General features: G+C 36.8%; 1 protein-coding gene across 2 annotated transcripts in view; it reads left to right on the top strand.

The window, feature by feature from the left end:
• Nucleotides 1-11,277, top strand: part of Ranbp17 (RAN binding protein 17) — a 390,835-nt gene that overhangs the window by 354,296 nt on the left and 25,262 nt on the right. For both annotated transcript variants that reach the window (XM_004637026.2, XM_023721795.1), the window contains one exon: nucleotides 7,100-7,266. In XM_004637026.2, the coding sequence (XP_004637083.1) occupies nucleotides 7,100-7,266 (167 nt within the window). The remainder of the gene's footprint in view (nucleotides 1-7,099; nucleotides 7,267-11,277) is intronic.

The following is an 11,277-nucleotide window of genomic DNA, read 5'->3' as shown; positions in this document are numbered from 1 at the left end:
GTTAGAGAAAGTTGTTTACACATTGTTTAATGCTTGTTTATTTCAGGTTTGTCTATATTTCCAAATTATCTGTTGCTTCAGTTCTATCTTTAAAACAAATTAAGACATCCATCATCCGTATTTATTAACCAAATTATTTCTTTTTTCTTGGTTTTTTTTTTTTTTTTTTTTTTTTTTTTGGCATTCTTATAATTTGGATTAGCTGAATATTTCTCTTTAGTCCCTTAAGGCTTACTCTTTTTCATTGGTGTTCTAGACGTTTAAAAATCTACATCTTCAAATAATATTATCACAGTTTACTTTTGAATAACCCCAGTCTCCCTCCCTATAGTTCCATTTCTGCTGCAATTAGACTTGCATGTATGATGTGTGCACCCTGCGTTTAGCCTGTAATTTACTGGTGCTCTGGAAAAATTTTGTTTTGTTGTTTTTCCTCTCTATACTTCATTTTGAGTAGTTCCTATAATTATATCTCAAGTTCACTGATTTTTTTTCTATAATAACTAGTCTTTTAAATATATTTCTTTTTCATTTTAGACATTGTGTTTTATTCCATCTTAATCTCTTTTTTTGTTTTTTTAAGAGAAGGTGATCTCACTTTGTTGCTAAGGTAGGCCTGAATTCCTGGGCTCAAGCAATCCTCCTGCTTCTGCCTCCAGATTATCTGGGACCACCAGCTTTGATTTTTAGTTTTTGAATATCTTTCATATTCTCCTCAAATTCATATATTTATCTTTAACCTTTATCGTATTTATAAGGTTTATAACAACTGTTTTAAAATCCTTTTCTACAAAAGTCACCTCTGAATCTGTTTCTTTTGATGTATTTTTCTCTTTTTTATGGGTCTTATTTTTCATTTTCTGTGCCTTGTGATGTTTTATTGAATACAAGACATTGTGAATTTCATATTATTGAGTGTTGGGTTTTGATTTTTTTTTTTTTTTAATTTTGTTCTATCTTGCAGGTAAGTAACTTTTGGATCAATTTGTGTCACTTACAAGCAAATGACAGCCTTTGTTTTGGAGTCCACGAGCTCCACTTCAAAGGCGTGACCCCTGTGAAGACACTGCATTGCTCCATGCAGTATGAGGCTTCTCCATAAACTATTCTCAACTTTTGTAATCTTAAAGAATTATTTGGCCTACTTCTTTTCAACCTTGGGGAATTTCTTCCCATACTTGCACAGGTAATTTTTCAGACAAACATGAAAGCACTCCCTTACTGATCTCTCGAGGTTTTTCCTAGAGGGCCTACATTTCAACACTATGTACCACAAGTTCCGGCTGCCTCAGCCTCTCTAATTCCAATGTTTCTCTTTGACTCAATGAGACCACTTTGGGTTTCCCTTCTTGGCCTGCATCCTGGAAACTGCTTTGGGCAGTAAACTTCAGCAATGGTAGCTATTACCTCATTTATTTCCCTTTTCTCTGGTTTAATAGTCCTATGCTGCTTGTTGTGCAATAATTGAAAACTGTTATTTCATATATTTGTCCTGTTTTTTAGTTGTTTATGGCAGGAGGGCAAAATCTCATAGCAGTTAATCCTTCATGGGCAGAAGCAGAAGTCTTGTTTTTTTATTATTGCAGTTTAGTCTGACATTCTTTTATCTCATATCAAAGTAATACTGAAGATTTTTGAATTAGTTGCAATCTACTATGTTGTTCTCAAAATGTGGTATTAGTCAGGCTTGCAATCTACATTTTTAACAAGACTCTTAGGGGACTCTTGACAGAATAACACTGTGGAGGGAATTTGAAAGTTACATTTAAATCTCAGTACTGCCTTATTAAGATGATGATGATGGACACATCCTTCGTGCCTCACTCTGTCACCGTGTCTCATCTGGAGACATTTCATTCCCAAAACCATCCTTTATACCAAAAGTGGGTGAAGTGCTCTGGGAGCAATGTGTTGTTTCCTAGTGAATTATAAGTTTCCGAAAAGACAGGGACAGTGTCTTGTCTACTACCTTACTCCCAGTTCCTGATAAATAATAAGTGCTCACTAAATACTTACTGAATGAGATAGTTGAGTGTATTATTTTCATTGTATGGATGAGTAAACTGTGACTGAAAAAGGTAAAACAACTTACCTAAGATAACACAAATAAGTGTCTGATGCAAGAGTCTTTCCATTGTCACCACACCTGCTAGATCTACCCACTAATGGTTGCGGTTTTGATAGATGGGTATGGTAGAAATGGTTTTCCTTGTATTCGTGAGTTTTTAAACTCATACATAAATTGGCATATACATTGGATGCCTCTGGCAGGTGAACTGCTTAAGAAACACTCTTTAGAATTTTAAAAATAACTTGAATCTTCTCTATCCTAACAATGATACATCGACAAAGAGACTTTGGGAAGGGGGCTAGAAGTCTCAGTTCAGCCATAGCTTCAATGTAAAACCAAAAAAATGTGAGGGAGAAATAGAAAAGCTGAATCAGTGATTGATCAGTAACTTGCCTAATATTCTAAAAGTTATTTAATTAGCATTCTTAGTTTCTGACTATCTTTTAATCACCACTTCCCCCCATACTCGTAGAGACTAACCCACCAACTTACCAAAAGCTTCTCTTACTAAGCTTTTACCTCATTCATTCAGTAATGAATCTGTGTCCACATACTATGTTCCAAGTACTATTCTAGACCTTAACAATGCTGAAATAAGACAGTCCCTGCTTACATGAATACTTATGTTTTAGTACAGAAAGTTAGGCAATAAATAAGAAAAACACACACATACACCTTGGGAATCACCATGTTGTGGTAATGGCTAAACACAGAATGAAAATGGAGTAATGAATAAAGTGACTAAGTGTGACTATTCCTACAGAAGTTATCAGGTAATATTTCTGCAAATGGGCTGTGACAGAGGTAGGAGTGCAGTCCTAGCAGGAGTAAAGGATAGCACAACCACTGAAGCGAGGAAAGGATGGACTAGGAAATATAGCTCAGTAGTAGGGGGATTATGGAGGAAAAGTGAGGAAAGCAAAAAGTTGAGCCAACTGCATACTACCAGATCTTTTCCCGTGAAGGTTGTTACTAATAAAATGTATATAACGAGTCAAAATGATTATGTTCTTACTTTGAACTCATTCTTGAATTGCATGGAATATATGACACGAATGTAATAGAAGAGTGAATGATTCAGGAAATACTTATAACTTAGAGATCTTGTACATTAGCTTTTCCCACCACAAAAATGAGAGATGAGAGGTATGAATTAGTGTAGTAGACTATCAGCATCTTTGTATAAGAAACTGAAATAGCCAGAAAAGTAAGTAAGTGAAGAAATAGTTACTGTGCATAAGTACTGTGTTCACAACATGTTTCAAAGTGGGTAGTACTTAGCACATTTTATTGCAGTACTATTAAAGCTTGGGGAAGTTAAAAATCTTAAACCTAAACCTATCTCCAAAATTGCTATCCCTCCCAGATAGGCCGTTTGACTCAAAAATTGCTCTTCATACCGTATTTTTCCAATACCTTCATCCTCCTTTCTGCTATGGTGAGAAGCTTTGCACTAAAGGCAAATTTCCATTCAGCCCCATTACCATTCTTCTCTACGTTAGGCAACTCTTTCCTACACAGTTAACTTTTCAGAGGTGCTTTCGGTGATGGGGCTTTGTAAGCAGGAGGGCTATTAATGATGCATGTGCTTCCTGTGGAGACCAGATGCAGGAGAAAGGGAGCACTCAATTGTTTGCAATACCAAACAAGAAGTTGCAAAAAAATACACAGCATCTAATATACTTAAAAATGAGTTCCCAAATGTTTTTAAATAATGTATTCCTTTCCAAAATATCCTAACACCGGACATAGGACAAAACTTGAAAATTCATGACACCTGCCCACTGTTTTATGTCATTATTTGGATCTCACACAGTAGTTTGAGCTGCAAATAAAGAAAGGGCAATAGTAATAATATGTGGTCTTCAACACTTTTCATTCTGTTTTTGACCAAATACACCTTAATCCTTATCACTCCCGCTTTTAAATCTAGCTGGGAATAACATTTTTTTTAAGAGCCCCCAACCATAAATCAGCTGTAATGGAACCTCTTCTTGCTTTTATTGCAAGGATATTTGCTCCACCTTTGAGTCTAAAGTGTTTACCTGGCTTTTTCACAGCTGACTCAGTGGATTGGAACCTTTTAATGCAACCTGCATGGTATGTGGTCACCAAATCTATGTGAAGTCTTTAAATTTTTTGTATGATTGATTGCATATTGCTCCTTACTGGTGAAGGGAAGCATTTCTATTTCCTGCTTGCTTTTGTAGATGTTAAGTTATTTAATCTGTTTACTTTCATGATTGAGACTTCAAGTGTAGAAATGTGAAGAAAAAAGAGAAGTAACTTCACTCATCAAAATGGTATTTGACTCAGGTGTTGGCCTACACCTATGCTATTATAAAACCAAAACTCCCTTTTCTACAAAGCAACTCAGCTAGGGGGAAGAAATAAAAAGTAAATGAAAAAATTAATTGACAGTTAGCTTCCATACTTTAGTAAGACACAAAACACACCTTTGTTAAAAGTCATACGGCACCCCAGTTTTCCAAAACTGTTGTCCATACCTGTCTTTTAGACCTTCACTCAACCCCTCATTCCTCATGATCTTGTGTGAGCTACCACTGTCTTCTCTGTATTTTAGAACTTGCCCCACAGCCTCCTTTCTGTTTTCCATGGTATGTCTAGTGGTGTGAAAGTTTTAGAACTATAACATCATACTGTTGCTAGATATTATCACTAAACATAACCCAAGCTCCAGACAACTGTCGCAGATTAGTTTCAGCTACCTGTTCTTTAATTAATTAATATCTCACCTCTATGTTGGATGTATATGGGTCTGACAATCTCGGAGATGAATAAGATGAATAAGAAACTTACTCCTTTACAAAGTATAAAATCTACTTCCCATCCCTACTTTCTGGGTCTATTTCTCTTCTGAATCTACTGTATTTACCATTCTTAATTGTTTCTCTTAGTAATCAAGAATTTCTAGGGACTGTGTCAAAATACATTGCTAACCAAGAATAAATATGGACAATGTGCTACTATATACTCAAAATCCTGAAATTTGGATAAACTTACTTAATCCCTGAATTTTAGTGTTTCTTTCTCTTTTTCCCTCTTCTTCTCTCTCCTCCCTACTAAGAAAATGCTGTGCCACTGAGTTGCATACACAACCATTAGTTTTCTCATTTTTAAAATGCAAATGAGGGGCTGGTGAGATGGCTCAGTGGTCTAAAGCACCTACTTAGAATAAGCTTAGCAAAGCACAGGGACCGCGGTTCAATCCCCCAGCACCATATGCCAGCCAACCCTGCCCCCTGATGGGCTGAGCTGGCCACACACAAAAAAAAATTAAATAAATAAATAAATAAATTTTAAATAAAATGCAAATGATACCTAATATATTATGCAGTTGTTAAAAGTGAATGAGATTATCATTTTAGGATACAAAGAAGATAATAAATGCTCGGTTCTTTCTGTCAGTAACTTCCTTCAAAAACATTCAGTAACACTTCTGTCAGTTTTGAAGTTAAATGTAAGTATATCAGCCCACTAAAAACAGACTGTTGTAACTGCAATATCTTAAGTGCCCATTTTGTTTTAGAATGAATTTAATACTCATATTTTTCTTAATACCTTCTTTTAGTGATTCAGCATACAGATCCACAGTCCAACTATTATTTTCTTACCATGGCTGTCCAGTGTTCTAGCTATGTGTCACTGAACAAAACATTTAATCTGATTAGTTTCAGTGTCCTCACCTGGAAATTGATGATAATAGTAACTATTACTTATTGTTGTGGGGATTAAAAAATATAGTCTGGGGCTGGGGAGATAGCTCAGTGGTCTAAGCGCCTGCTTGACAAGTACAAGGACCTGAGTTCTATCCCCAATATCACATGCCGTGCTGGCCCTTGAACCAGGCATGGTGGCACATGCCTATAATCTCAGCACTGGGGAGGCTGAGACAGGAAGATCACTGTGAGTCTAAACTGTGTAGTGAGGCCCTGTATCCAATAAATAAAATTATAATATGTAATGTACTTAACATTATATTTAACACAAAGAAAGTTCTCAGTATATATCAGCCATTTTTCTTACTGATCGGCATATTTTCTTCTCCCTGAATTCTGCAAGTTATTTTTTAAATGCCAAAAAAGAGAACTGGCTTTTTCAATGTAATAACACAACCAGTGATTAAAAATGATAGAACTTGAAACCAGAGCTGTCTTGCTCCAAAATTGTACCTTTCCTTCAACACTATGCTGCCTTATGCTAATTTCTGTACCTGAAAAATGGCCTTTTTCTTTTTTCTTTTTTTTTAAATATACAAGTTTTCAGTATGTACTTCAGCCTGGTTTTGAACTCACTGTGAAGCCCAGGCTGGCTTTGAACTTACTATCCTCCTGCTTTAGCCTCCAAATGGGTGGGATTATAGACTTGTGTCACTATGCCCAGTGAAAAATGTCCTTTCTCCAGGATTAATGGAATCATCTTTCCAAGTGTATCTCAGGGGCTGCCTATTTCACCAATGAGTAATCTAGCTTTAGAAACAGAATGCTCCAGAAGCCAACCTGGTCTCAAAAGGCTGAGACCAGGTTGGCTTCTGGGGGTGAGGCCTGGTCTCCTTGACCTCTGTCTAACTATGATCTCTCTCTCAAAATTCCTACAGCAGTGTATACTCATTTTTATATAGCACTATACTGCAAAAACTTGTATAATAAATCATGAGCTTTTTGATGTCAGGGTGGGAGATGGACCCACCTCCCCTGAAGCAGAGCCCAGTGTAGTAGGTTCATTCCTAATAAACAGTTACTTAGATTGAGCAGAAGTCGCTAAGGTCTCAAATGGACCAGTTTACTCAAGGAATCATTTTCTCGCTAGTGTATCTATATCCCAGGCCCTATATTAGACACTGGATTTGCAGAGAGAAACAAGGCAATATCCCTACCCTCAAGGAACTTACAGATTGGTGGAAGTGCTTTGAAACCAGATAGTAATTCTTTTTTAATGGAGACATCATAATCAAATGAAGCAAACACTTCAATAATGCAAATGAATTCTTATTTATTGTTTATACAGATACAGTTATCTCCTCCAGCTGCTGTACCAGTTTAGACTACATCGTCACCTACCTCTTCAAGCACATAGCAAAAGAGGGCAAGAAGCCACTTCGATGCAGAGAGGCTACCCAGGCTGGTCAGAGACTATTACATTTTATGCAGCAAAACCCAGATGTCCTGCAGCAGGTAACCTAGCTTTAGAAACAGAATGCCCCAGAAGCCAACCTGGTCTCAGAAGATCTCTACAACTCTTTTGCTAAGACACTGTAATAGTTATTCGAACTCTTTCCCCTGACCTGGTATAGCACACTGGCCTCAGCATTATCCCACCCACCCACTCCCACCGCTCCCCCCCCCCCAGTGCTATCTATCTGTTCTGAGTGGAGTTAGGATTTAAAAACAAGAACTGGGAGAACTATCTAAAAGCCTGAGGAGGGAGATGGCTCAGTGGAATAAGCACTTGCCTGGCAAGCGCAGGGGCCTGAGTTCAATCCATGGTTCTGTCTAAATAAATAAATAAATAAAAGCCTAAGGAAAAAATAGGGCACAACTGGAACTAAAAACAAGTCAACCTCTAATTGTTTTCCTGGAGTCTCTGATAATGCCTTTATAGGTTTACCTTGTGAGTACTCAGATGTACTGGGACACTACTATTTCTTGGACTCCTAGACTTTGCCAGGAAGTTTGCTAGGAACTGTCCATCATAGTATAGTTAGTATCATTCTCAGTGTAAGCTGAAGAATCACAGTTCAAACAGATTAGAAGGTATTCCCAGGAACATTTAATTAATTAATAAGTAATAAAGCCACAAATTATTTATTTTCACATGTAGCTTAGGTCCACACTTAATATTGTTTTTTTTAAAACTGCAGCACTATCCATAAACATATATAGACTTACTAAGAATATTTCTCTGAGAGAAAAATAACATTATGGATTTACCATCACTGTTATTTCTACTTCTACTATGTTTATAAAATGGTCTGTTTATACAATTTTCATTTTTTTTCCTTTGTGTGTATGTGTGTGTATGTGTGTGTGTAGGATTGACTTGAACCCAGGGCCTTAACTCTGAGCTACATCACCATCCCCTTTTTTAATTTTTGAGGCAGGGTGTTAATAATTTCCTGAGTTGCACAGGTTGGGCCTGAACTTATGATCCTCCTTTCTCAGCCTCCCAGACCACTGGTATTATAGGCATGCACTACCATACCTGGCTTTAGTTGTTTTCTTTTTTTTTTTTTTTTTTTTTTGGGAACTGGGGATTGAACTCAGGCCCTTGCACTTGCCAGGGAAGCGCTTATTCCACTGAGCCATCTCCCCGGCCCCCTAGTTGTTTTCTTTTGTCAAATTATACCTATAATAGTCTGTCATTTGCAAGTGTGGGTCAAATTTGTTGCATTTGTGCTTGGAGAGCAAATAATAAGAGCCGTAGATGAGATTTCCTTCCTGGCTGCCATATTTTTCTAATATCTAAATGAAATTATGTAAATTTTGTGACACTTCAACTTTAACCAATTATTTTTCAGGGAGGGGTAAAGGGAGTATAATTCATATTTTGAGAAATTAGCTAAAGCCTCTGAACTTATAACTATTTGATATGACCCTAGAACTAGTTCAACAGGTTGGCAATGTAAAGAGGAAGGTAGCTCACACTTACTGAAGATTTATTACAGGCAAGGTACAGGAACAATTAAGACTTGTAAGACATACTTTCCTAAAATGTTTCCTATCACGTGAGTCAGAGACAAATAACTCACCATTTATTTACTAATTTTATTAACAGTAATAACAGAGTGACATAGAGGGGAGGACTGTCAGAGGGGTCCTCTCATTTAGACCTCCACTAGCCATCAAATGTGGATATCTTATCCTCATTTTATAGATAATTAAACCACTCAGTGAGATTAACTGGAAGTGATTAGGGTTGTAATTTAAAATGAAGTCTGTTTAGCTCAAAAGCCCAAAACCCCTACTACTCACTGCATCGGTTTGCAAAATAGCTCAAAGCCCTTTCAAAATACACATTCTACAAAATTTAGGTATACCTCTGCTCCCTGCCACCTCCAGCGCCCACCCAAATGCAGTCAGTAGCCATTTGGTAGAGTAGGAAGTATGAATAATCCTTTTTTTTTTTTTTTTTTTTTGGTTTGGTTTTTTTTTTTTTTGCATGGATAAGGTTGAGAACCACTGACTTGGAGTATGTAGCCACTAAAGAAAATAAATACCCGTGGACTGGCCAGAGCTCAGATCCACTCCCACCGTACCATGACAAAGGATGTGTCTACTACCAAGTCATTCCTATCAGTATTTACCTCACACCATTGTCCCATAAACACTGGTGGAAACTTTTAAGTTGATAGAAAATTTTAGCAAAAAATCAATAGGCTATGAGCAAGTAATGTGGTTGTGCAAGAGACCATCAAGTGTGTCTTTACTCAGAATTACCATGCAGTTGTTGGTTTAAGTAATTTCTCTGTGTTAATAATAGTTGGTAATCCTTCACTTTATAGAATATGACTAAGTAGTGATATATCTTTATTAACAGTAGAATACATTCTATTTATTTGGAATGTAGGCTTTCAGATAGCATTTTAAATATTAATGATTGGTCTCTGGTAGTCAGCATAAATATGATTTGCATTAGCACTAGGTTATATCATCTTGAGTGCCTCTGATGTCAACTGTTGGGTATAGTAATATCTGACATCATCTCCTTAGGTCACTGACAACTTTGACCTCTATTCTTATGCACAGTTTCTGTCGTCTCAAAAGCTCTTTTGAATTGATTTGAAATTTTGACTCTTCCCTTTATGAGGCAGTAAAATTGATAATTATTCAGATGGGAACTGAGCGCTGAGTGAAAAATCAATTCCACCAGCTCTCTGCTGCGTATAAAATTACTTCTGAGTCTGCTGGACTGAACGGATGGCCAGAGTAAAAGCAGCAGGCAGGAGTAGTGGGAAGAATTAGCTGGACAGAGCTAATAGCCTGAAGGGGTGGACTTGGAAAAGAGGGAGTGGGCCAGTTGGGGGTCATTATGAGCAGGGATGGGTCCCATTGATCATCTGTTTACATCAGCTTCCCAAGACCTTATAAATCAACCCTGAAGAGCAGTAGAACCCAAGATTCAGCCTCTTACCAGAGGGACTTTGTATTAGATTATTCTCGTTTTCACACTCAGATGAAAAGTGAGCCATTGATTATTCATTGGTTGCCCATTAAATGGTGTTTTTGTAGATGATTTGACTATCACAGAAGGTAATGAACAAGGCTCCTGCTTCATAACTTGAGGTTTCAGTTTTCATGGCATCTGTGTCAGTTAAGTAAGGCCTAACCCTATTAAAAGGAATGGGTTACAAATTGCTTAACAGTGCTGAAAAACTAGACCCTAATGACTAATTGTGCTTGGAGTTTAGAGAGGGCTTGTCAGCTCTTTAAACTGATGCAATGATACTGCAATTATTTACAAGTTTGAACTGTTTTCCCCCTAACCTGAACCTATTTTTCTAGAAGCATTATTGCATAAAGTGTATCAGTTCAAAACTGCAAAAGTTATCTCTTCAAGCTTCCATAGTAAATGCAGTATGAATCCACATAAAGGACTATCCAACATGCTTACAGGCCTTTCCATTTGTATGTAGTAGCCTGGAAAAAATACTTCGAGTACTTCTCACTTGGAAATGTGTTTATTATGACCTGCTATGTGGCTTTAGATCTTCAGTGTCTAAAAAATATTCTTCAAATGAGGCAACTACCATATTTTGCAAACAAATCTCACATAACAAGCATTAAAGTGTAGTTCATTGAAGATCATTGTAATTAAGTGAACCTGCCTCACCAGTAGTGCTTTGCCTTTATAGCTGAGAAAAATCAATTTACATAAATTTGAGAGTAGGGATTTCTTAAGCATTTTTATGTCATTAGGAGAGTACCCTAAAAGTTTAAGAACAGACCAACAGTAACAATGATCAGATCACTAATAATCACTGATTAGTAATGGATTAGACTCTGATCTGCTATAATAATTTGGAAGATAACATTGGTATATAAGACGTTTTCAGTTTCACCACTGATCATGGTAAGTATTTGAATCTATCAGTAGAAGATCACCATTGATTTAGGTACACTGAGTAAAGATTTGTACAAATTAGGTAAATAAAGGTACATGTTTTATAGAATTAAAAGGAGCACTTG

Source organism: Octodon degus, unplaced genomic scaffold (assembly GCF_000260255.1).
Source record: "Octodon degus isolate 3935 unplaced genomic scaffold, OctDeg1.0 scaffold00085, whole genome shotgun sequence".
NCBI classification, from domain to species: domain Eukaryota; kingdom Metazoa; phylum Chordata; class Mammalia; order Rodentia; family Octodontidae; genus Octodon; species Octodon degus.
The sequence above is the reverse complement of the archived record's forward strand: the minus strand, read 5'-3'. Positions and strand labels throughout refer to the sequence as shown.